Source organism: Pyrgilauda ruficollis, unplaced genomic scaffold, assembly GCF_017590135.1.
Source record: "Pyrgilauda ruficollis isolate IOZ18807 unplaced genomic scaffold, ASM1759013v1 scaffold21, whole genome shotgun sequence".
In the NCBI taxonomy this organism is placed as follows: Eukaryota; Metazoa; Chordata; class Aves; order Passeriformes; family Passeridae; genus Pyrgilauda; species Pyrgilauda ruficollis.
Genome location: NW_024520318.1, coordinates 3,476,207 through 3,502,568, shown reverse-complemented (window position 1 = coordinate 3,502,568; position 26,362 = coordinate 3,476,207). Strand labels below are relative to the sequence as shown.

The window sequence follows — 26,362 nt, the reverse complement described above, 5'->3', positions numbered from 1 at the left end:
CCGGGCGCTGCCCGGGGGTGCGGCGGGGAAGCAGCGCCGCGGGCAGGCTGCGGGCGTGGGGAGGGGGAGAGCCGCCCGTCCGCCCTCCCACGCGCACTCACTTTTCTCCCATCCCCGGCGGAGAAGTGAAAGAAGTTTGTTTTGTTGAGCGGTGCGCCGTGGGGTTTGTTGTTGTTTTTCTTTTTCCTTTTTTTTTTTTTTTTTTTTTTTTTTTTTTTTTTTTTTTTTCTTTCCCCCCTTCCTTTCCCTGAAGAGGCTTGTGTGGGTTTTGGGTGTTTTTTTTTTTCTTTTTTTTTCCCCTTCCTCCTCCTTCCCCGATAACTTTTTTCGCACACGCCGCCCCAAAGCCAGCCGATAAGACCAGGAGGGGCCGAAAGGGGACGGTGATGGCGAGCCGGCAGGAACCCGCCGAGCCCCGCCGCCGCTGAGCCCTGCGGGGCCAGCAGCCCCCGCCCGGGCCCCGCCGCCCCCCGCACATGGTGGAGCGCCCCGCGCCGCGCCCGCCGCTCCCCGGACCCCGACGGCCGCGGCCTCCGCCCGCGTTTAACGCCGAGATGTTGCTTCCAGCCGCCTGAAGGATATTTGTCCCTCTCCCCCCTCCCTGCCCCCGCGGGCTCCCGGCGACACAAGGTAAGAGCGGCGAGCGCGGCGGCGGCGCTGCCACGGCCCCGCGGGACGGGGCCGCTTTGCCCCGTCGGTGTCGCCGCGCCGCCGGCCCCGGGGCAGACCCCAGGCGCTGGGGAGTGCGGGGTGAACCCCCCTTTCCTCCTTGGGGGTTTCTCCAAAAGGGAAAATTAAACATCCCGTTCCCAAGAGCAGCCGGAGGTGCGGGCGGCGGTGCGGCGTGCGCGCCCGTGGAGACCGAACTCGCCTGGGGCTGCGCGGTTCGGGGGGCTCCGGGGCTGCGGGGCGAGCTTTTCCACCTTCTCTTTGGAGGTGAGGGCAGAGCCCGCTTCGGCGGGGCGATGCTCGGCTGCCCCGCGGGCTGCGCGCACCCTCCGCGCCCCCCACCCCACGGCCGGGCCCGACCGCGGCCCCGGGGGCGCGGGGGTGAGCGGGGCAGGTCCCGCGGGGACAGCGCGTCCCGCGGGGCTGGGTCGGGGACCGCCGAGGGTCCCGGCAGGGACTTCCGAAGGCTCCCGGTGGCCGGGCAGCGGCAGCGCCGGCTCCGGCCGCGGCTCCAGGCGCTCCCCGGCGGGGCGCAGCCTCCCGCGCCCTTCGCTTTCGTTTGGGGCGTTTGAGGTTGTTTCCTTTATTTTGCCTTTGAAATGGGGTGGGTGCTGCCGGTTCCGAGGCGAAGTTGTTACAGTTTAGCAGTCAGCTCCCCGGGAAAGCCGTGGGAAGATTGGGATAGGCCGATGGTGAAGCTTGCGAATAATGATATTCAGTCCGCTGTAATGATTAGCGATTTGTCATAATATTAGAATAGAACATCGTCTTTAGCTTGTCCACGGGCAGTCTCATTATATTTGTTTATTGTCTGCATAATTGGAACCATTTATTGGTGTGTATTGAATGCTGCCATGGTTTGCATGAGTGTTTACATTGTTTTTCATTTATTCTCTTTATTTTGACATAAGGAGTTCTGTTATTTGCTTCGATTAAGGGGAGGGATTTAAGTGTTGCACAGGACTGTTTGGGAAGTGTAATGTTAAAACAAGATAAATAACTCTGCTTGCCAGATAAAGTTTGGTTCAGAGCAACAAATAGAAAAATTCTAAATGAGTGCTGCAATCTATGTAAATCCTGAAACAAAACAGAAACCTTAAATGAAGCCAACACCATCTATTTTAATAATTTTTGTTATATTCTTGTCAGATTCTTATTTAATTAAAATAATAATTTCAGACACAGTCGTTGATGAATGCATAGAAAATCAGGTGCCTCTTAAATTAACATAGTGTTTCATTGCAATAATTAGACAACATTTCGATTACTTGTAAATATGTGTCAAGACATTTTTCAGAACATTTGTTGTCTTTTTATTATTATGTATTTATTCTGACAGTTCCTAAAAAAAATCTCAGCAGGGAAACATGTTTCTGAATAAATACATTTATTATTATTATTGTTAGTTTGTTTATCTGGAAACCTGTGATTTATCTTTTAATTAGAATACTTAGCCAGTGACAGAAAGATTTACTCTTTCATATTCTTCTTTTTAGATCTTGGATGAGTTTTGCAATGTGAAGTTCTGCATAGATGCCAGTCAACCAGATGTAGGAAACTGGCTCAAATATATCAAGTTTGCTGGATGCTACAATCAGCACAACCTTGTTGCATGTCAAATAAGTGATCAGGTACGTGGTGTTCACTTTCTGGACTTACTTTTTTCAGGAACTTTCAGGTGTCAATGGAAAAAAAAATAACAGCATTTCACAACATCTTTTGGCCTCTGCTGTTGTGGTAAAAGATAAGGTACTGATGGAAATGCAGAATGGAATAATTTTGATTATAGGCGGTAGAAAATACAAATTTTCAGTTTTCCATATTGTTGTTCAATTCCTATATGAGGTTTTTAGTCTTATATCTGATAAAATTCAGGGCTGCTTTCTAAGGGATACAAAGGCATTATGTGCTGATTTTGAATTAGGAGCGTTTTCTGCCTCCTGTTGCAGTCCACTTGGATTGCTGTGTTAAATCATTGAGGTGGTTGGATGCTGTAACATGAATTTAATGGAAAGAGGGGAGGACGCAAAAGTGATAATGTTGCCAGTGTACTTGCATGTGTGGGGCTTTGGACTTGAATGCACACATGCATGGATATTATTGTGCCTTCCCATACACTTTGCTGGAACTCGTAATACTTATGTGCTGAATCAGGGTCTTTGGTGGTTTTCTTTTTCTTTCCATTTGTTGTACTTAAATAATGTTTCAGCCCAACAAAGAGTGGATTTATCCTTGTGTGTTGGAAAAAAGGCTGGGATAGGCAGAGGAAGAATGCAGTAAAGCAGCAAAACATTTTGTTTTCAATTATGCTGATGAGTTATTAGGTGTTTCCTAAATCAGGGTTTGCTTTTGTCTGCGGATAACACAGGCCATTATGAAATATTTTAATGGGCAAAGTTAGGCTGAGGAAGCTTTCCTTCTTTAAAGTAAAATTCCTAAAACAGCAAAGCAACAGCTGATTGTGAATTCTTGTTTCCAATTTAAACTTCGCTACCTGCAACATAGAATTCGATTCATTTAATCAGTGTTTCATTTTTCACCACTTAATTAACTGCATCAGGTGGATGTTAAAGATTATCTTTAGCTGATTTAATTGCCTTGACAGTACTGAAAGAAGAATCACAACCAGACACAAAGCTTCAATTAGAAATCATTCTTTCTAATCAAATTCCATACGTATAGGAAATGAATATGAGGGAGCCTGCTATTTCCAGCCCAGTGCTACGTATTTCACTCATGCGAGATAGCTGATTAAAACTGGGTTAAATAACTTTCTCAGAAACTATGAGAGAAGATCTTTTTCATTTCCAACTTTTACAGTTCAGCCCTGAGCACATGTAGCATGGAACGAGTCAGCAGACCGAGAGATAATTTCTTTTTTATACAGCAGCTGGTTTAACTAAAGAAACCATAAAGGTTATTAGTAAAAGCAAGTTACGTTTTCCAAGCTCAAATATGCTTTGTGCTGAAAAATGATAAATTCTCTCCATGCAGAGCGTTTATGGAGCAGCGATAGGAAAAGGAAACTATGTAGATTAATTGAAACAGCGAATTCAAGTATTTTACATTGAGCAGGAGCTGGTGTAGGTAGGGAAGATCAGAAGTGAAATCACGTGCATTGGTCAAGCAACTCACTGTCTTTGGGTCGGTGTTGGGGATCTGCAGCTGAAAGTGCAGGCGAGGCTGAACCATCAGCATCTCCCTCTGAGTGCACACCCGTGCTCTGACATTTTTTGGAAGGAAAGTTATGGTGCTTTTAACTTTCTCTTTTTTTTTTTTAGTGTTTACATTTCTGACATTTGGTAATGGTGGCTGTACTGCTGCCAATAATTCCCTTCATTCACTGGAGACTTGTTATTTATTTTGCACAGTATCGTGCTGTTCATAATTCCATATTTTTATAGCGTTTTGTTGCTGAGATTTGCAAATTAAGGTTTGGTTGTCTTTCAAGTAGCTTGTTGTGATCTGGGTGCTGTCAGCAAGAGATTGTTGTTCATTTGGCCCTCTGGAAACGCTGCACATTTACCCACAAAATCGTCCACGTACTCCAACGTTTTATGACCAGAGCCTAAGAAGTTAATGCTAAAAATGTGCTCTCGAATCTTAAAGCAAGAAACTCTTTCTAACAGCTCCTCCTTCTGCTTTCTTCTGGCACAAGCTCACCAGAGGTAATATAAAATATAATGGGAAGGCAAACTGGGAAATGGACGTTACATGGCCAAACGTGTGCGTGTACAAGGAGTGACAAATGCAAGTCAGGGCTGAGTGTGCACATATAGACTGTGTGGGGCTGCCTGGGGTCACTCAGCCTCGGTAGCTCCTGGAAAATAAAAGGGGGAAAAAAAAAAAAAAGAAGGGAATAAAAAGGAGAAATAAAAAGAAGGTGAAGCTGAGGATGTGTGTCAGTGGTTGTGGCTAGAGCTGGAGGGCAGAGACGATGCAGCCCAGCTCAGCTGGAGCCACAGCCAGTGCTGGGTGCAGGCATGGGGGGACACCCCAGTTCTGCCTGCCTCCCCCAGGGACACACAGCAGCTCAGCAGCCCTGGTTGCACAGGGAGCATCCCCAGTCTCTGCTCGCTCCCGAGCCACAGACACATGATCAGCAGTAATTGTTCACCTCTAATTGCTTCAACTCATCTGTAAAATTCACAAGCAAACATTAGGCTGTACCTGAGAAGGTAAAAGATCCTTCCAGTGCTCCCGGCCTCATGCTGCCCACAAGTTTATACTACTAAATTCAAGCTTGACTGATAGGTATGGTTCCCAGACTGCTTGAGGCAGGATTGAGATGAGCCCAGGGCGGTGTGTAATCTGGTTGCTCTGCTGTGTTCTACCTGCTGTATTTAACAAAAAGAGGGAAAGAAAAACATTTTTTTGTCATTTTCTCTCTTAGAGTTTTTTCAGAGACATACCACCCCACCCCCTGACTCACGGCTGAGGTTAGGTTTCATCACTTAGGATCAACTTTACAAAAGGCCTGGGCTCTTTCTTATGACTGTATAAATGAGCTTTGCTGAGATGAACAGCTCGATAATGGTGGGATGCAGTCAAAACATGCACGCTGGATGCAACTCATATTTCATTTGATTGCAGCTGGAGTAGGGCTTAAAAGCTGCATTTTTGTACTTTTTTTTTTTTTTAAATTTTGAATGAGGTCGATCTAGGATATCTTTTTGCTGTCTTACTATTATCTCCTGTCATACCCAATCCAACCTGAACATATGTAATTTTAGGTGTATATCAATGATGAAATTCCACAAACTGGGCACTCAGTTTTTTTCTTTTCCCCAAAGAGATTACAGTGTGTGCAGAGCTGCAGAGAGTCTTGTCACTGTTCTTGCCCTGGAATGTGTTTTTTCAGCTCAGAGTCAGTTTAGGATTCTAGAGCAGTTTCTGCTAACTTGGATGACTCCTCTCTGTTATCGTTAAATATCTATTAGTTCAACTTTTTAATGACTTCAGAATGATTGGCTCTATTAGGCTTTCTGGCAGTGCTGTCAGCCCAGCAAAAGCATTATTTTTAAAGATGTATGTTAATGAAAGTGCAGTTGCAAATCAAGCAGTGGCATGGCAGCGTCTGTCACACATTCCAGGCTGAGATCACGGTCACCTTCAAACTACAAAATTTTTTTTTTAAACTTTTTTATTTTTAGAATGATTGTTGGTAGCTGTTGAAGTTAAAACCCCAGAATGTTGTTTTTATCTTTCTTACTGCTTGCAGAGTTCTGACAGTGATACAGACACATAGTCCTGTGAAACTACCCTGGGCTTCCAGGTCTCTTTCCCCCCAACAAAGCAGCTCCTGAAGAGTCCCCTTGGTTTATCCACGGAAAACTCAGAATGACTCAAGATCACTTTACTGAGGTTTTAGATTGCTGTGCGTGCTGAAATAGGTTTTTAGTGGGTTTTTGTGTGTGTGTTTTGTTTCCTTGCCTCATACTCAAGTACGTGCCACTGCAAAGGGAGCAAAACCAGTAGTATCACACTCTTAACAGCATGCCCGATGTCAGTAATATAAACTTACAGGAGTGAACCCACTGCTGTAGGTTCCACCAGCTCTGATCCCACCTTACACGTTTTACAAACTTTTTTAATCTGCAGGCACAGCTTCATGTTTCAGGTTTTACGGCCGCGGCCCCCTGTCCGTGGCGGGCAGGGGCTCCTCGCACAGCCACCTGCAAAAGTTGTGTATTTAAGGAATAGTTTTGAGGCTTTGTTGTCAGAGAGTGAAATTAAGGTTTTGGGTGTTGTGGGTTAGGAGGGCATGCACACACTGAGCTCATAGAGGGTTCTGTTCTGCCATGATTCTTCCTGTGAATTGTTGGTTATTAAGCAAATAAAGCTTAATTCAACTCCCACTAAAAATCTATCTCCAGTGGAGAAGGGATGTTTTAGCTTGGGGCTGGTGGAACGAAGCGTTGCTCAGTGGTGATTTTCCATTTGCTGCAGTTAGAGCTGAGGCTGTGGGTGAAATTCCTGCCTGGGCTTTATGGCTGCCTGTGTTATCTGGAATTTGATGCACTGGTGGTGTTACCGCTCTCAGTTGGACTGTCCTGATGTGACCTAATAAACTGTTTAGAACCAAACCTAGCAACTTGTTGCCATTTCTGAAAAGTGATGAGGTTTTTCTTGATGATTCATGATTCATAAAAGTGATAAGGGATTTTCTGTGATGAGGGCTGTCAAATCCTACTCATGTGCTCGTTAAAGCATAGAGTTATGGGCAACCACAGAGCCTAGAAGGACAAGACTGGACCTTGCTTGATATTGTTGTGGTTCATTAGTGGAGGTTCATGGATGTTAGAGGACAACAGATTGTTTAGATCAGCTCAGGAGAACAGCTGGGTGACAGAAATTGGGGTCTGGTGTCAGTAGTTAGTGACCCCCAGGGAAAAGGTTCTTCAGGACCAGAGCAGCTTGGAGGAACCAAGGTTTTCACAGAAGCTAAAATTCACTGACAGTGGAAGAAAACTTGAGTGGTACTGGGGAGGGAGGTGGCCTGCAGCCCCCCAGGATGCCAGAAAGGGTGCCCTGCAGTGAGGTATCCTGCAGTTCTCGTTTTGGGGAGCAGGAGGCACATTTTCCCTCACAAGATGGAAAAATGGGGATTCCTGGAGCATCCTTCCTCCAGTCCTTCCTGCATAGAGAATTTGGGGCATTTTGGAAATGAAGAAGGATTCACAGCCCTGGTGCTGAGGCACTGTGGTGCCCCCCTGCCCTCTCTTGCAGAGGGAAGGGAGGGTCCTTTCTCCCTGCCGGGCTCCCACTTGTGCCCCCGCAGCCCCTTGCATGCAGAGACTTGCTGACTTTCGCCTCTGGATTTTTGCTGAAGTTTTCTTTGGGCCCAGTACAGCTCTTAGGCAGGACTCCTCTACCTTGGCCCTTGAAAAAACTCCAGTTTGTTTCAATTTATCATTTGCCTGAGTATAGCAAAAGGAACCTGGCTCGGGTTTCATCACACAGCTCTCCAGCTGCACAAGTTGTTCATCACAGGAGCTAAAATTGAAGCTGTACTATTTGGACCTTTTTCTTTCTTGTTTTTTCCCCTCAAACTCTTAATTATGGCTTGTTGTGAAGTTGTGTGTCTGTTCATCCTTTTCATTTGTCTGGAGGGTGTAATTCCTGATTTGGATGGTGCTCCTTGGACATAACGCTCATTAGTAGTTTTGGACATTTAATTTGTTTTACTTTTCAAGCAAATTCCGCTCTTGCTCTAAAGCAGTGTGGAGGTGGATGCCAGTTGGCAGCCTCTTGGGTCACACTCCCCAAAGGAGCTGGGAGATGGGGCTGCCTTGCTTGGGGTGGGTGCATCCATGGAATGTGGTCCAGTGAGTGCTGGTGGGGCTCACCAGGGAGCAATCCACTTTTGGGGTCTTCTATTCCATCCCACCATCCCAAGCTGGCTCCTCCTGTGTGCACCAGTGCAGGACAGGATCCCTGGGTGCCTCCCCTGTGGTGGGAGCTGTGAGTTCAGCACATGGCCTCGGGGTTAAGGGGCAAACTGCATCCACTTGGAGCGGCATCTCTAGCCTGCCCTAAAATCTGAATTTCCCAGGCAGCTCTGGAGCATGTGCAATGTTCTCCAGAGCTGCAGGCAGGAATAAAGGGTTTAGCTGGATGCACCAGAACTCAGCTCCTCTTTGGGGCACCACAAACGTGTGCATGGCACTTCCTGCCTTCGCTCACACTCAGTGACTGAGTCGCTGCTTTTCCCCCCAAAACCTTAACTTCAATTAACCCCTCCTGCTTCTGGGGGATGCTGGTGGCAGCAGAGGGGGGTCCAGGCAGGGCGGTGTGGGGCTGGCAGGGGCAGGGGGACGGCTGGGGTGCTTCAAAGCACAGGGGCTCAGCGGCCGAGCGCGGCCCCAGCCGAGCTCGCGGGGAGCGCGTTTCGCTATTATTTCAATTATTACAACTTCCTGAATAGGTCGAAGGTCGTTCATAATTCACGCTTCTGTCATCTTTACACATGCCAAATGCAGTCTATTAAGCATAAATAAAATTTCAAGTGCCTGACCAGGAAAAGTAAACTGGGATTCATAACAATGAGGCCTTATTCATCCATTTAAAAGTGAATTGTGTGTGTTCCTTTTTTTTTTTTTTCCCCTCCCCTTTCCCTTTATGGCGTTGCAGTTTGGGAGCTTTTATTTCTGCTCGGTAGCACAGATCTCTGACCTGCAGTGTGGGTGTGGGCAGGCACAGAGCACTGATGAGCCAGGCCTCCCCCAGCTTCTCCCCATCTCAGACACCCTGAACTTTGAAAGTGTTTCCAGACCTGAATCCGATTTTGCTCTTCCTACATAAACTGTAGTCACACACCGTTGATCCCAGGGCATGTGAAATGAGCATCTGGACTTTGCTTTTAATTTTTTTTTCTCCCCCTCCTCTGGTTGTTCCTCTCCTGTGCAGAAGCTCTTCCTTGACTTGTTCTCAAGCAGAGCCCAGTGCAGGTTAACCCAAAAAAGTTGGTTAATGGAGCAGCATCAGTCAGCTGGAGAAATAATAGCCAGAAAATTGAAACCTTTCATTAATTACAGTAAAGTCAGGACTGTGTGCCAGAAATCTTCAAGCTTTGCAATTGAAAAATCCACTTATTTTACGATAGCATTTCCTAATACAAAAAATACTGCCCGTGGTAGAGGTGCTGTTCTTGCAAAACACAGGCAGCCCAAGGGGCACCTGTGGAGCTGGGGGGAGTTTGTGAGGTTCCCCATCTGGGGGTTGCAGGACCTCCCCCCTCCCTGCCTGCCCTCAGTCATCTGCTGCTGCCTCAAAATTCAGGCAGTGTGGTTCATTTCTACATCAGAATAAATTTACCTGCATGATCGTTTTGGTTTAAACTTAAATATGTTTTACTTTAGATTCTCACGGCAATGTAAATTTATGTATAAAGGGTTAGGTGAATTTTTTCTGTATATATAGAAATTTTTAAAATTATTTTTAATAATAATTAAAGTTAAGTCTCTAGTGATGTGAAAATACCAGAGCTGGAAATCTGTCACTCAGCCTTTGTTTTGGAGAATGTTAGAAGCGAGATGCAAAGTAAAGAAGCATTGCTCATCTTAAAAAATTGAGTTTTTTGAAACACTCATCTTGTTTCCCTGCTGAGGGACAGAGAGGCTGGCCAGACAGTTTCTGGTAGGTAGCTGGATCAGTTTTGGATTTTTGAACACCAGTGCAGACAAGACAGCTGGCTGCAGAGTCTGCTCCTGCCTGGGGCTGTGTCCCACAGCTGCAGGAAAGATGCTGCACCGTCCTGGGCTGCCCCCAGAGAAGCGATGCTCCCCAGCACAGCGCCTGTGAACAAGACCCTCTTTATGCCCCAGCCCATGTGTCCTCCCTCTGTGCTGAGAGGTGAAAAGGTCTGTCCAGACACCTGTGATGGGACAGGGAAAACACCAGAGAAGGCTCTGCTGTGGTTTTTGTTCGCTCCTTGGTGTGGGTACAAAACCATCCCAGGAAGAACAGCGGTGTTTACCTGACTGGGAAACAAAACCTGTGAGAAGAAGCAAGTCCTGGGCAGAGCAGAAGCTTTGGCACAGTCCCTCTGGGATGGTGGAAGTCCTTCTGTCTCCTGGCTGTGTGCTGCTCCTTCTGTGTCCTGTCCTTCTGCTTCCACCCCAAGATGGAGGTCTCCAGAAGTCTCTTCAGTCAGTGTGCACACGTCATTATTCCACACATTATTTTCACCCCAAACCAGCCAGCAACTGGGCCTATCTTCCACAGATCCAACTGCAGCTTACCTTTCAGATATGCAGAGGCCGTTACACTTCTGGAATTAAAAATCCGCTTTTCAATACGTCCGTCGTAACAAAGGGAAAACCAAGTATTGCTTGCAGCAAATATTCACTGGATGTGGCACTGTCACCGGGTTTATTTGCAGGAGGCAAAAGCTGGCTCCATTTAAATGTGGTTTGGCCTTTGATGGGATGAGCTGTGTTGCCTCAGTGCAGCCCCAGCACGCTGAAGCCCACCAGGCAGCCCTGTATCCTTTGGCACTGACAGCACCATTGGATCCTCAGGGGATTGTGGTACCAAATACTTTCCTGGCTGCATGAAGGGATATTCACAGGACACTGCCAGGCTCTCTTGGCCTCCATAACGCTCGGTGGAGTTTGAAATCCCCTCGACCAGAGATACAAATGGGAAGCCCAAACAGCCCAGGATGGTGGTTCGAGGAGGGAGGGTGGATCACACTGCCCATAAACCCCTTCTCCTGTTTTTTATGGGGAAAACTGACCACAAGCAGGGGGTTGTGGCACTGGTACCTCGTGCCTGATGCGTTTTGCCAGCACTTCTGTCACCTGGTGAGGGGTGAGCCCCGGAGTGTGGGATGAGCAGCCTCCACTGCCACTCCCTGCACTGTCCTCTGCAGCAGCTTTTGGGACAAACTGCAGGAAAAACCCCTCCAAATCTGAGGAAATGCATCCAAATTCGAGATTTTTTGGTATTTAGCCCATTTAGTGGGCATGGCTCGTGCAGGCAGAAAGGATTAGGCTGTACGGCCACCTCCTGGAGGACACCGGTATGTGCTGGCTGCCGGTGGGCGATGCTCTGCGTGTGCCTGGGCAGGGACAGCAGCACCCTGGGTGACAGTCCTCGTGTGACCCGGCAGGGAAGGTACCCACGAACCTCCAGACACCTGTCCCTGCCTGTGACAAACTCATCTGTGGGACTTGGATCACTGGAGGTGATTTGCTGCCTCTCTCCCCGTGCACTGCAATGAGCGTTGAGTTTGGGAGCAAACCTTTTAAAAATGCTGAGAAAAAGCAAAGGCATCATTTTTTTAACGTAGGAAACATAGCTGTCATGTGGTTTTGTTTAACAAGGCCCGAGGAAGTTACTAATATTTATTTGAGCTGCTTCATGGAGCTTTTTAGTGCTCTTCACATTTCCTGCTGAGACAGAAAGCAGCCAGATGGATTTTGGGAATTTCCTTTCAGCAGAGTCTGGTGGTGCTGGCGTGTGCTTCTCTGGTGCATGGACCCAAGGGAGGGTGTCCCCTTTGCCCTCCCCTACAGCCTCCTGCCACCCCAAAGGGCTCTTTCCCAAGCCCAGCATCACCTGTATGAGGGGCCAAGGTGTCACCAGCCAGGGCCACCACCAGCAGCTTTGGCTGCTCATGGTGTTTCTTCCTCCAGGACTGAATTTTCCCTTGGTTTCCATTTGAAGCTAAGGAATAGCCAGGTGCACTGGTTCTTGCAAGCTTCTCTCCTCACAGCTTTTTTGGACTGTGTGGATGGTTGGAATGGAGGGCTGGATGCCTGTGGCTTAACCAGCAGCATCTCCTCGTGTCTGCTTTAGAATTATAGAAACATCAAGGTCAGAAAAGACGTCTAAGATAACTGAGTCCAAGCATTAAAGTTACTTTAGTACCTTTTCCCAGTGCAACAGGAGTTCCTTCTCTTACCAGGATAACTCAGGGATGTGTTTTATGGCTGCTCTGTACTTTGGTTTGGTATAACTCAGCAGACAAGTTGCTGGTGATATCTGCAGTCATCACACAGCTCATTTTGCAGCAGAGGCTGTTGAAAGCAGTCCTTTTTATTCTCACAGAGCCCAAAACACAACAACTTTTGGCCTGGAAGGAGCAGACTTACCATGATCATCATGAGGGGGTAGGCTCTGGCCACGAGGTCTGCCACACTCACCAGCAGGGGTTGGTGCTTCTTTGCCTGTTGTGGTGCTTACCTTGCTTTTTCTTTCTATTTTTTTTTTCCCAGATATTCTACAGAGTGGTAGCAGATATTGAACCAGGAGAGGAGCTCTTACTGTTCATGAAGAGTGAAGATTATTCACATGAAACAATGGCTCCGGACATCCACGGTTAGCCTCTTCTTACTCTTTCATCGGGCAGAAAGTATCACTGAAATTAACCCAGAATTTAGGAAGACTTCTTCTTCTGTTGAAACATGGGATGGCTTCACTGCAGCCAGAGAGGACAGCTGGACTGTGGTTGCATTTGTCCATCTTCTGCCTTTCTGTTCCTGATTGAAACTTGATTTTTTTGTGGGGTTGCAAAAGAAGAACAGCAGTCCGTGTCCTCAAGACTGTGCTGCTCCTGCAGGACACATATGGGCCCTGGTTATAGATCATTTTTTGTCATTTAGCCAAACAACTGTGACCTTGAAAAGAGGAAATCTGAGGTTGTCAATGTTGCTGTCACTTGTGAGGGCATCTCAGCCTTTCTTGCTCCTCGCACTTGTCCTTTACTCATCCCACACACAGATTCTTCCTCTCAAACTCCTGAGTTGTTGCTGTCCCCCTGTCCCCAAAATCTCCTTCAGCTGTGCTGCCTGTTGGGCAGTGGGTTATCAGCCACAGTGGGGACTGGGTGTGGGATATCTGCTTAATGCCCAGCATGTTGCAGTTTATGGCCAGAGGGACATTTTACAAATTTTCAGGGATTCAGGGACAATGAGCAGGGCAGAAATTATCAAGGCCTCTCCTTTCTTGTAACTGCTTGTACATTCTTGTTCTCTTAAGAAAAAAGTGGGGATTATACATTCATTCCCATTAGGTTTTGTGCTGTTTTTTTCCCCCAGTGGTAACTTTGTTGAGTTACTGCTGAAGGTATCCCCCTGTCCAGCACACTCTTCTCCCTGCCTAGTCCCCATGGTCAAGTAGCTATTGTACAAATGACACAGAGGAGATCTCTGCAGTCACATGCAGGATCATGTCCCACAGGGCTAATTTAGAAGCAGACTGAGCCAAAGTGTTGCTCGTGGACAGCCAAGAGCAGAGCCCCATGACACTTTCTCTGGATCAGCTCAACTGTCAAGTAGCAACCAAGAACATTCATTGGGGATTCCAGCCAGTGCCTTTCTGACTCAGAGCCTCAGGGCATTTATATCTGGAACCAAACCAGGGTGTCTGGCTCCTTGTATGGACCAACACTAGAAAATACAACAGAAAAAAACCCATTGTGGGATGCTCTTCTCCAAGTTTGTTTTTTGGGGATTTTCTTCAGCTAATGTATTCTTTTGTGGGAATTGCTAGTTAAGGGAATGCTGATACTCTACACTTTCCAGCAAGAAATTATGACCAGGTTTTTGGAATTCAAAGCAAAGAATTTAACTTCATGCATCTCTGGCTTACTTTGAGCAGGGCTGGGTGCTACAGAAGGACTGATAAAAATTAAGAGTCTTTAAAAAACTCTAAACACCCTTTTGGCTATTTTAGATGCTGGTGTTTGTGTCTGAGTCAGTCCCTTTCATTGAGAAATGCGCAGACTGGCAGCTTCTGCTGGATATCCATGTTAGACCCTGTATAATTCCATTTAGGATGGCATTTAAACACTTGTCCTTGGTATTTAAACTTTTGTCCTAAGCCAGTGTTAGGGATTCCTGTTGGATATCACCCAGGCAGTTAACAGGGAATCAAAGCCTTATTATAAAACATTCTTAGGAATCCTTCTTTCTTTTGAGGTTCTTCTCTTTTTTTTTTTTTTTTTTTTTTTTTTTTTTGTATTGAGGAGCAATTCGTTAACCACACCATCATCCAGCTTCTGGTGGGGTGGTGGTTAAAGGTGAGTGAAAACTGAGCTGGTGTCCCTGTGCCCACCCCTGTGTGTTGCAGAGGAGCGCCAGTACCGCTGCGAGGACTGTGACCAGCTCTTTGAGTCCAAGGCTGAGCTGGTGGACCACCAGAAGTTCCCCTGCAGCACACCTCACTCCGCCTTCTCCATGGTGGAGGAGGACTTCCAGAAGAAGCTGGAGAACGAGAACGACCTTCAGGACGTGCACGAAATCCAGGAGTGTAAGGAGTGTGACCAAGTCTTCCCAGACTTACAAAGGTAGGAGAAGGTGCTTAAAAGGTGGTGGAGTGGGGCAGGTTCTGTGGTGGTCTTGTTCACTGGCTGATGTTGGGTGTTCCACGTGTCTGATTTTCAGTCTGAGGGATTGGTTCCAAGGGGCTGATGGAGGCAGATCAAGTCAGAAGAATTGCCTGGGTGAGGCAGGACTCTGGTCTGTGAGGTTTTTGCATGTTGGGAGTTTTTCAGTGTTAAAGTTCTTTTCTCCCTGCGAGTGAGAGGACGATATCTAACATATGGGAATCATTGAGGAAATGTAAATTTAGCTTAAAATATTAAATATTGAAGAGAAAAGGCAGAAAACAAAGAACGAGTCATCATAAATAGATGGGCAGTACTGTGAGAAAGAGTGAAAAATGAGAGTGAATGCAGCCATTCTCTGAACTTCTGAATTATTGAAAGGCTCATACACCACACAGACAGTTCACTGCAAAAGGTGCCAAAGTGTGCTATATCCAGATTACATAAAACAAAGGGCCTAAACGAGCTGTGCTTGAGGGTGTGAGTAATTAGATGGAGAAATAGCTGAGCAGGAAGGTGGGGATGTTGGGTCCAGGAGTGCCCAGTGTGGATGTCCCAGTCCGGGAGCTGGTGCCACACCAGGGACAAGAATCTCTTTGGGTCTTACGGCAAATTTGTTTACATGATGGAAAGTCAATTGTTATAAAAATATTAGGAAGAGAAGCCAGAATTGTTTTTTCCCCCACAAAAGAAGAAGAGGGGTAGAAGTAAGAGCATCTGCAGAGTGAAAGCATTTCCATTGCCTGTGGCTGAGAATGGAGGTTGCTGTTTGGGCTACACAACCCAAACAAGGCTGTAACCCCAGCAGGTTTGGTCACTGATTCAGCAGAGGTCAGTGGGAACTTCATGTGAAAACAGTTTAGTCATCCCAGGCTAAAATTCCCACTTTCCAGTGGGTTTTCTATGAATCCACTCTTGCATTATGTAGTGATCTTCCCTCGAGCAGTGGTGTGAGTTATGACTCTATATGTGACCAAGCAATACAGCTGTTTAAAAATACATATTTGCTACAAATGAATGATAAAAATTCAGAGACAAAATTTAATTTAAAGATGTGCAACAGAATTTAGGTGGACATTGAATATCCTAATAATAGACTGAATAAACCACTAAGAAATGAATGACTAAACAACCACACAATTGCACATCATTAATAATCATCAAGAATAACTTCAGTTGTGGTGTACCTTACCTAGAGGCTTCTTAAACTCGTCCTGTCCTACTCCAGAGGAGTTATTCCTCATTTATTCCTGCTGTAAGAAAAATTGACTCCCATCAAAGGAGTGGATTTATAGCAGGTGGTGGCATCCAAGGTGTGTTTAGAGGGAAAGTCATAAGGCAGAAATAATTCAGACTGCAGGGAAGAATTACCAGAGTGAAATAGTGAGAGGTGTATGAAATAATCTCCTTGGGGAGCGATGGCAGCAGCATCTCCTGGAGCATTTGCAAGTGGCCTGGCAAAACATGAGAGGATGTGTTATTCTGGTGGGGAGAGGAGTTCTGCCTCCTGGCTGGGGTGAGCCTGGAACTCACAGGACTTATTTCTGTCAGGACTGGGCTGTTGGGGCTTTTTAATTTTCTTTCTTTTGGCTGTAACTATGTGCTCTGCTCTCTCCTCTTCCTATAAATCCACGTCTCACTGAGCCCTGTTCCTGTTTCCACAGCCTGGAGAAGCACATGCTGTCACACAGTGAGGAGAGGGAGTACAAGTGTGACCAGTGCCCCAAAGCTTTTAACTGGAAGTCCAACTTGATACGTCACCAAATGTCACACGACAGCGGGAAGCACTACGAGTGTGAGAACTGTGCCAAGGTACAGTGAATTTTTAGGCTGCCTGGCACTTCTTGTGCTGCTGGATGCAGGGGAGCCTGGAAGTGAGGGTTCCCCAGGCTGGGATGCAGGAGGGCATAGGGCTTCTGCCGTGCTCCACATGGTTTCTCAAGGGTTTTAATTTCTACTTTGAAAATACGTTCTTTTTATTTCCTTTTTGATTTGGAAATGCTGTGGAGTCTGAAATGGGCACCAATGGAGGATGCTGAGCATTCTTGAGCTCAGGGCTTGGCTCCTTGCAAAGTTTGGTGGGGTGTAAGAGGGTCAATGAGGGACTAGAACACACAGGGAATCACAGGGCAGAGGATTCCCTAGGCTCTGTGCCAGCTGCTGGGACCAGCAACTTCAGGACACTACTGCAATATAAATCAAAAATAAGTACAATGAGTACAATGAGTACAACTCTCATCTCTAAAGCATCTCCATCACTTCCCAGCACTGGGCTTGCTGTGGGGATTATTTGTATAGTATGTGGTACTCTGCATTTACTTTTTATCAGATTTCCAAAGCTTGGCCTTTTTGGCATGAGGACTTAATTGTTTTTAGGTAGATTTGCTTCAATATTGGGAATTTCATATTGAGCTGACACTTGTAAGATGTTTCTAGCTCTGAGTTGTGCACAGGATTACTTGTCACACACTCAGGTGTCAGTATAAAGTATTTCTATTGCAATAACGCTTAGAGGTTTCAAGCAGCCACATTTTCACTCATTTCCCCTAAATCTGTGCCCTCAAATGTGCAATTTCTAACAGCAAAGTCAAATGTTTCTGCTGCAAAGGGATGAACAGACCCACACAATACTTGGGTGATCCAGGGAAACTGAGGCCCCTTCCTGCAGGCACAGCTCCCATTTCTGGCCTTTAGCAAGGGTTTTAACCTTAGAATACTCCCAGAAATAGCTCCAAGGTTTGAATTTTAAAAGACTCTTGTAATAACTGGCTTCTTCCACAGTCAAGTTTCTTGGTTAATCAGTACTCATTTCCTAGCAGGTTTTCACGGACCCCAGCAACCTTCAGAGGCACATTCGTTCCCAGCATGTGGGGGCTCGTGCTCACGCTTGTCCAGAGTGTGGCAAAACCTTTGCCACTTCTTCAGGCCTCAAACAGCATAAACACATCCACAGCAGTGTCAAACCTTTTATATGTAAGTCTTCAACTAAACGTCTTTGATTAAGTGTTGTTTCTGTTGCCGTGAAGCAGCGCAGTCTGGAAGCAGGAGGTTGTGTTCTGCCCCCTTTGAGCTCCCCACCCGTGCCACAAGGGCTGGGAGTTACTGAATGAGTTCTGGGTAATTTGTGGTCCAGTTCAAGGAGTTATTTTCATGTGATTTTCCTTTTCAGACAGACACTGTGTGCTGTGTAAATGTACCTGTTGTCCTGGGGATGTTTTTCCACGCACAGATGCAAAGTGAGGAGTGGGATTTAGCCAGACCAGGCTTGGTGGCTGCAGCCTCATTGCTCTGCACCATGCTGAGCTGGCTGCTCTCCTCCTGCTTTAGGAGCAGATTTTGGGCTGCAGAGTCTCCACAGCAGATGCCATGACTTTTGCTGGATTTGGAAAACAAATCTCAGAGGCAGTGAGGTTCATCTTGCCACCTTCCTCAAGCATGCCCCAAGTTTAAGGACTGAGTTGAGCTGTTAGATCTTCACTAACAGCTTCTCCAGCAATAAAACTTGCCTCAGGTTGAATTTGCTGCTGAGCTTGGGAAGGATGCAGATTCCTTTCCCTCCCTTTCATCAGGGAAGCAGAGGCAGAAAATATTTTAAAATGTTGTTGGTAGTGCTACTCTCCACCACAGCCTTTTCAGGCACCTGCTGTGACTTGAAAGGTACCTTAACCATCTCCCCTACTTGTCTGCTAAACCTCTCAATCTTTTGTTGCTCTCAACAAAAATTTACCAAAATATCTGCACCACGCCTGTGAAGAGCATTGGCCACAAACTAATATATTTCCTCAAGAGGAGGAGTATTGGCTTAAGCAACTCATTTGTGCAAAATCTGTAACCTGACATTGCATTAGTAATAATTTTAGTTTGGACTCCTTCATTGAGAACATGTATAGATAGATCCAATATTAAATGTCATTAATCATTTTTAAAGCTGATTGCAGATTAAATGATTAAACTTAATTAGGAAGCTAACTTCTGGTTAGGTAGGGACTCCTCAGGTAGGCCTATTGCAACATCCTACATAGAAGTCTCTAAGTGGAACCCCTCATGAATGAAATAATCTCTCAAATGCTTTTTTGTTGCTGTTTCTCCTGATAAATCAAAACAAAAACTGGTATTCTTCACATGTGGCGTGAGGGATGAAACCCCATGGAGCAACCTACGGATAACAGCCGTGTAATTGCAGAACAAAGAGGTTTGGAGACCACATGTTTGGTGGGCTTTGCTGGGCTGTGAGAGTGAGGTAGGGTCACCTAGAGCAGATATCTGCTTTCCAGCAGAAGGCCACACACCATGATTTACTCGTACCAGTCTGTTTATGGCAACTGTCTCTCATTACAGTGTGCCGCCCAAGCTTGAGTGAAAACTCACCAACACTAAGGTAATTACTCACTGCCTTCGCGGAATCTCCAGCCTCCCCAAATAGAAACCACATGCCACAATAGGCTGAACATATTCTAAATAGTACTTACAGTAATTTTTTTAATAAGCAGAAAATATGCAAACTTAACTGCTGGCTAATTTGGGGTCCAGAGACAATCACCGTGCAGAGTGCGTAGGCATGAGATTAATTTTTTGCGATTTTTGGGGGTTTGTGTTAAACCTGGGTCTGTAGAGCAGTAAAAGCTGCAAGGAGGGGAGCTTCTCTTACGAATTAGTTGCTTAAAAATATGGCAGTGAGATTTAAAGGGTGTAATAAGCTGTAACAGCAGAAATCAAACCCAGCTTCTGTTGCTTTCATACATGGAAACAATTAAAGTTGATAACCACCCCCCATCTACAAAGTTTAAGTCATGTGATGAAAAGGAGGTAGAACTTCCAACACAAATTTATCTGAGGAGTCCTTGGGAATATCCATGGAGGTGTCACAGTCAGTTTAGACACAGAGTCTCCTCCAGAGTCCTTGTGGCACTGGGTGTGCCTGTCACTGATGCTGTGGCACACCCAGGCTTCAGGTGACACTGCCCAAGAGCAAGAGTACTCCAGGGAGCAAGGGCTGCCACCTGGGCACAAAATCTCTTTGCCAGCCCTAAAAATTAAATAGAATGCCTGTTGAATGCAAGAGGCACCTTGAGCAAGCAGCACCTCATTAAATAATTTTAAGTAATTTTAATGCTCGAAAAGGTAAATTGTTGGCACAGCTGTTAATTGTTTGCTGAGATTATATTAATAAATATTTATGTATTTTAATGGTATTGCCATTATCGATTGAATTTAGTTTAAAAACTGAGATAAAATGCATTTAGTCAAATTATTAATTTGCATCTCTCTTAATAGCCGTTAAGGATATCTTAAAATTTTAAGTGCATATTTTTGCTTTTCTCTGGAGTAGAATATTTCTTGATTCTGTTGACTTTGCAATACATTAATGGAGAATAATAGCTTAATAATGTACCACTGTTCTTTAAGGGAGAACTTTCCAGATTTTAGGAAGACCTAATCTGTGCCAATCTCTTTTCCATCCTTTTCCACTCCAACCAACCTGACCAAAGCCTTATCTTTAATAAAGCCATGTGAATAAGAAGCAGGACCTCAATGCAACCTGGTAGAAGATCAACAGTTCATAAAACATGATTTCTTTTTAATTCTATGATAGCCTATAATTAGAAATGCATGCATTTGAGATTTTTTTTTTTTCCTGGAAAAATACATATGGTCTATCCTGCTTTATACGTGGGAGAGGAGTAACTGCATAAGATCCATCTTGTGTGAACTTATGGATGCAACACTCGAGTCACCATTTGGGCCAGTTTAATTTTGGTTTCTGTGCTTAGTGTCATGAGAGCTGGGGGAAATTACTGTGTAAAGCCTCAACAGTGAAGGTAAGGGGCCTGATTCTGTGCCCTGGACTGTGGAACAGAAGTCTCATGCCTGCAATTAAGTTAAAAATAGGAGGAAATTGCAGAAAAATCAGAGCAAAAATGAATGATAAATAATTCTATATTAAATAAAAAATACACCTATGTTAAATAGATAAATAAATTATTTTTCAAAAGGACAAAAACTACTTAACAAGAGAAAACCAAGCATTTTCAAGAAACTTGAATAAACTTTTCTCATCTTTCTTGTCTCTCTTATTTCTTTCTCTTCCTTTTTTTTTTTTTTTTTCCGCTTGATTTTTGATTTTCTCTCTCTTCTTTCTTGCCTTTCCTTGTGAATGAAGATTTCCAGCAGGAACAGTAACTGATACACAGAAACAAACCTCCTTCCTGAATTACCACACTGCAAATTTCCTGTGTTTGGGTCCGATCCTGCACCGTTTACCCCACGAATTGTCCCGGGGATATCTGTCAGTGCGGGATGTGAACAGGGGAAAAAAACGGGTGGATGGGGCAGGATCAGGCCCAGGAACAATGGGAGCATTGTTGGTGAGATATGGAGCAGGCTGCTGAAGAGGTAAACAGTTAGGAGATGACAACAAGTGGTGGAGTTTCTCAAGGGCAGGGGTTTGGAGGAGCAGGAAGGTTAGCGCGGGCCCCGGTGCGAGTGGAAGTTAGAGGACGTGATTGCAGTTCATGGGAACCAAGAGTGCAGGATGGGATACATTCAATTCAGTTTCCTCTGCAGGCTTAAAATAGAGCCATTGTAAATTATGTCAGACTGTCTCGAATCATGAAAATGATTGTTAAAAAGGCCTCGGAATACACAATGCGCATTGTTGCGCGGCTTTGATGTGTGAAAGATGAGAGTTTATGATAGAACAGAAATTAAATAAAAAATAAAGTGGCCACATGCTTTTTCCTGGCTGGGAAAAAAAAAAGGAAAAAAGGATTTATTGCAGGGATAACAGTGCTTGCTGAACAGTGGTGCTGCCTTGTTTTCAAACAAGTCTGGAGCTGACACTGTTAGAAGCAAGGTAGTGCAGAGGTACAGACAAATTTTGGCATAATGAAAAGCACAAGGCACAGCACAGCCCTGGGGCTTGCCTGATGCTCCTGCTCATCCAAAGGATGCCAAGAAGGGACATAAAAAGTCACTGGGGAACTAAGCATTGCCCTCTTCCAAGCCCCACTTCTACTTACAGACTCTTAACTTGGTCGCTGCCCACTTTGCTCCCTAAGGTTTGTAGCAGCCAGAAAACCAGGAGCCTGCAAAATCCTGTTTGTCTCAGCGACGTGATTGACTCTGTAGTGTCTCACTCTGCACCACTGGGACCACTTCCAGCCTCCTGCCACTGTGGAAGGTTGCTGGAGGCTGAGCTCCAACGTGCAGAGTGTCACAGGCTAGATCACAGATCTGCTCCCGTGTGTTCCCAGGCCTTCTCCCAAATGCTGCATTTGTGAGACTGAAATCATTCTCATCTCAAAACTGAAAGGAAATTCATCAGGCTCTTACTGAGCATCAGACATGCAAATAAAGAGAGTTTCATTCTTAAAGGAAATTGTTGTTGAAATATGGTCTATCTTGTCATGTGCAAGAGGCAAACAAGCAATGTTAAGACTAGGAAAGTTAAGATGTAGAATTTAGAGTTACAGGCACCTGTGAGCACTGTATGCATTGCATGATTAGAAATGCATTGGACATATGAAAGTACTGAGGTTTTCCAGGTTCCAGCCTGGACTTCCATGAGATTAAATTTTTCATTGTAAGTAGAAAAAAATGTTTGTTACATTTATACTTGGAAATAGGAAATACCTGGTTGTCTCCTCCTTCACCTCTTTCCTATTCTTGCAGAGTGAAAGCTGTGTGAGGCAGCTTCATCTCTGTCTGGTGCTGCAAATATTTATTTTAATGATTCATTTCCACATGGGAATGGTGACATAAATGGATGCCATTTGAAGACACCTGTGCTCTCACACAGGAGCGCCGTGGGTTCATGTGGGGTCACAGCACGGGGTCGTGGCTCCTGGGGGGCTCTGGGGGCTAATGCAACGTGGAATAATGGTACTGAACGTGCAGCACTGTGCAGTGCAAAGAGCAAACGAGGAGAGTGTGTCTGTTAGTGATTCCAGACCTTTTCTGCTTGGTTGGAGCGGGTTTTGGTGCTGTCTTCTGACATTTGTCTGCTCAGATGCCTTACTTTGGACAGTACAGTTGTTTTTATACATTTGTGCACCTAGACCTCTCCCTGTGGCTTCCTCATTGACTTTTGATGGGTAAAAAATGGTGTTATTTGCACAACTTTGAGGGTGGGGGCAATTACCACAAAGCCTGAGATGTGTTGTTGTTGTTGTTTACATACAGGTGAGGTCTGCCATAAATCCTATACTCAGTTTTCAAACCTTTGTCGTCATAAGCGCATGCATGCTGATTGCAGAACCCAAATCAAGTGCAAAGACTGTGGACAAATGTTCAGCACTACGTCTTCCTTAAATAAACACAGGAGATTTTGTGAGGGCAAGAACCATTTTGCAGCAGGAGGATTTTTTGGCCAAGGCATTTCTCTTCCTGGAACCCCAGCTATGGATAAAACGTCCATGGTTAATATGAATCATGCAAATCCGGGCCTTGCTGACTATTTTGGAGCCAATAGGCATCCTGCTGGTCTTACCTTTCCAACAGCTCCTGGATTTTCTTTTAGCTTCCCCGGTCTGTTTCCTTCAGGCTTGTACCACAGGCCACCTTTGCTACCTACTAGTTCTCCTGTTAAAGGACTTCCGAGCGCAGATCAGACAAACAAAAGCCAAAGTCCCCTCATGACAAATCCTCAGATACTGCCAGCCACCCAGGATATTTTGAAGGCACTAAATAAACAACCATCAGTAGGGGAGAATAAGCCAGTGGAGCTTCAACCAGAAGGGTCCTCTGAAGAGAGGCCACATGAGAAACTCAGTGACCAGTCAGAGAGTAGTGACCTTGACCTTGACGATGTCAGTACCCCCAGTGGCAGTGACCTGGAAACCACCTCGGGCTCTGATCTGGAAAGTGACATTGAAAGTGAGAAAGAGAAATTTAAAGAAAATGGTAAAATGTTCAAAGACAAAGTAAGCTCTCTGCAGAGCCTGGCGTCAATAAATAATAAGAAAGACCACAGCAATCATTCCATTTTCTCACCATCCTTAGAGGAGCAGACTGCGGTGTCAGGAGCGGTGAATGATTCTATAAAGGCTATTGCTTCTATTGCTGAAAAGTACTTTGGTTCAACAGGACTTGTGGGGCTGCAAGACAAAAAAGTCGGAGCCTTACCTTACCCTTCCATGTTTCCCCTCCCGTTTTTTCCAGCATTCTCTCAATCAATGTATCCATTTCCTGATAGAGACTTGAGACCGTTACCCTTGAAAGTGGAGCCCCAATCACCCAGTGAAATTAAGAAGATCCCAAAGGGAAGCTCTGAGTCTCCCTTTGACCTCACCATAAAACGTAAGGAGGAGAAGCCACTTACTCCCATCCCCTCAAAGCCAGCAGCCCCCTCTGCATCCAGCCAGGACCAGCCTCTGGATCTCAGCATGGGCAGCCGAAGCCGAGCCAGCAGCACAAGGCAGGCTGAGCCTCGGAAAAACCACGTCTTTGGAGAGAAGAAAGGAGGAGACCTCGAGCAGAGGAAAGCTTCAGAGTCCTCTTTGCAGCACGCCAGGCCCACCCCGTTCTTTATGGATCCCATATACAGGTAAAGCACTCTCTGCTGCCTTTCAGCATCCTTTGGTGCAGGCAGCCAGGTCTGCCAGGGCTGCCCCCCTGTCCAGTGTCCCTGGAAGTGCCATTGCAGTGCCAGGGCATGGGAGCCCAGGTGACCTGTACGTCCCTCCTCACATCCCAGCTGCTCCAAGTGAGCCACGGGACTGGCAGTGCTGCAATCAGCAAGTCCTTGTTGCCATGAGTCATTTATGTAACCTGCATAGCTTTTCATGCAGAGGTTGAATATGTTCTCTGAGTTGGCATCAGTATTGAATGTTTGTTTATTTGATCTGTATTTGATGTCACTGATTTGCCTGAAATTAATTTTCTTCCAAAATTCTGCCTCCTCTGGCTTCCCCTGGAGATGACAGTACCCCTTGTACTTTACTTTTCCAGCTCTTGAATTCAAGAGGAGTTTCTCGCAGTACAACAAAGAAACACATTGGCCCTAAGATGTATTAAAAGCAAGGAAATTGAGAATGATTTCTGCCCTCTTTTGCCATTATTTGAGTGCTGGGTTGATTTCTTCAGGCATTTTTTTCATAGAAGTGAAGGCACAGCATCCTTGTGCGTACAAAGCCTCACCAGTGGGCTCTTTAGTCATAGAATCATCATAGAAAAGGTTGGGTTGGAAGAGACCTTAAAGCTCATCTCATTCCAACCCCCTGCCATGGGCAGGGACACCTCCCACTCCACCAGGCTGTGCAGATCCCCATCCATGGTCTGCCTTGTGACATCAGTGGGAGCATTGTTGGCTTTGAAAGGTGCACACTGTCAGTGAGCTGAGATTTTAAAAACCAGTGGTAAAATGCAGACCTTCTGGTGTTTCCCAGCAGAACTGAGATGGATCTCAATGGGATGTGAATTTCACCTGCATCCTGTGTGTGCCAGCCCCCCTTTGCCCTTTGTGCACTTATATATCTAACAAGTCAAAGTATGCACCTCTAAATTAGTTTAGAGAAATATTAGCCATAAAAATATTAGTCTGTAATATAAATGACTGATTTTATAGCCTCTTGTTATAAAAAAACCCGATACTGCCGTGTAAATTATGCTAATTTATTACTTTATCTGAAAAAGAAATGCTGTGGGCAAAGTTTTTGGAGAGTGCTGGTGCATAAGACAAGAAGTCTGCGTTATGAAGAAACAGGATATGATGCTATTTAGTGAGATGGTTTTATTCGTGCCAGATTGATATCTGTGTTAGACCATAAGTTTTCTTTGCGTCATATTCACTTAAAATGCCTGAAGCAGCGGAAATAATGATCCGTGTTTTATGGCCCTGCATTACCAGCTAATTAAATTGCATTGCAAACTCCCCTGCCCAGGGCAGAGGGGTTGGAGCAAGATGATCTTTAGGGTCTCTTCCAAACCAAGCCATTCTGTGAGCCCACATGTCTATGATTTTAATGAAATCTGTACAAATTCTGGCAGTTATTACTGAGCCTTCCTTTGCCATGAGTTACCTCTACACGTGGACAACACAATTCATCCATGAGACCATGCACATATCATTAACAGGAAAAGCAAAATCCTCAAATTTCCACACTGTTTCTGAATTGTCCACGCTGGGGTTTGCTGCCACGAGTGAATAGCAGGATTTGCTGCTGGCACCTCAGATTCACTGTGTTCCTACAAGCTCACCTTTCTTGCCCTGCTTGGCCTTGGCTGTGCACAGGGGAGGTTTCCAGGGTGGTGGCTGTGATGTTGTGTCTGGACAGATGGCAAGGGACCCTGAATTCCTCTCCTCTTAGTGCTGAGTGTGTTCAGTTGTCTTATTTCTTTTTAAAAGTGTTTGGTAGTTAGTCACTGGTTCCTATTACAATGGTTATCAACCTTTTGAAATGGGAATATTCCCCAATTAAATGGTATAATCTACTTTAAAGGTGATTCCCAGCCCCACCCTGGCAGTAATGAGCTGTGTGTGGGAATCAAGTCTTGAGCTCCTCCCTTATCTTTTACTGTTATCTCCTAGAAACAAATTGCTTGATGTGTAATTGCCTGTTTTAAACCTGACTAGCTGTATGATTATTAATATCTTGAGACTGACTCATCACAAGCAAATCTAATTTTAACATTTACAGAGTAGAAAAAAGAAAGCTAACTGACCCACTGGAAGCTTTAAAAGAGAAATACTTGAGACCTTCCCCGGGATTCTTGTTTCATCCACAAGTAAGTATTTTGGGAATTTTGATGTTGTAAACAAGCCTGTTGATGCTTCAAAGCAGGTGCAGAGAAATGAATGCAGTCTTAGTCATTTTTGGATTTCCTAAAACACACAGTTTTTGCTGGACCATTGTGGTGGAA

General features: G+C 45.4%; 1 protein-coding gene across 7 annotated transcripts in view; it reads left to right on the top strand.

Annotated features, from left to right (window-relative positions):
• Positions 1-26,362, top strand: part of MECOM (MDS1 and EVI1 complex locus) — a 324,276-nt gene that overhangs the window by 275,904 nt on the left and 22,010 nt on the right. For 3 of the 7 annotated variants that reach the window (XM_041467817.1, XM_041467821.1, XM_041467819.1), the window contains exons 3-9: positions 2,166-2,300; positions 12,393-12,495; positions 14,248-14,464; positions 16,168-16,315; positions 17,320-17,476; positions 22,685-24,047; positions 26,140-26,227. In XM_041467817.1, the coding sequence (XP_041323751.1) occupies positions 2,166-2,300; positions 12,393-12,495; positions 14,248-14,464; positions 16,168-16,315; positions 17,320-17,476; positions 22,685-24,047; positions 26,140-26,227 (2,211 nt within the window). Of the gene's footprint in view, positions 1-434; positions 631-2,165; positions 2,301-12,392; positions 12,496-14,247; positions 14,465-16,167; positions 16,316-17,319; positions 17,477-22,684; positions 24,048-26,139; positions 26,228-26,362 lie in introns of those variants that run through there. The other 4 variants (XM_041467818.1, XM_041467820.1, XM_041467822.1 and 1 more) reach the window with 3 other exon arrangements.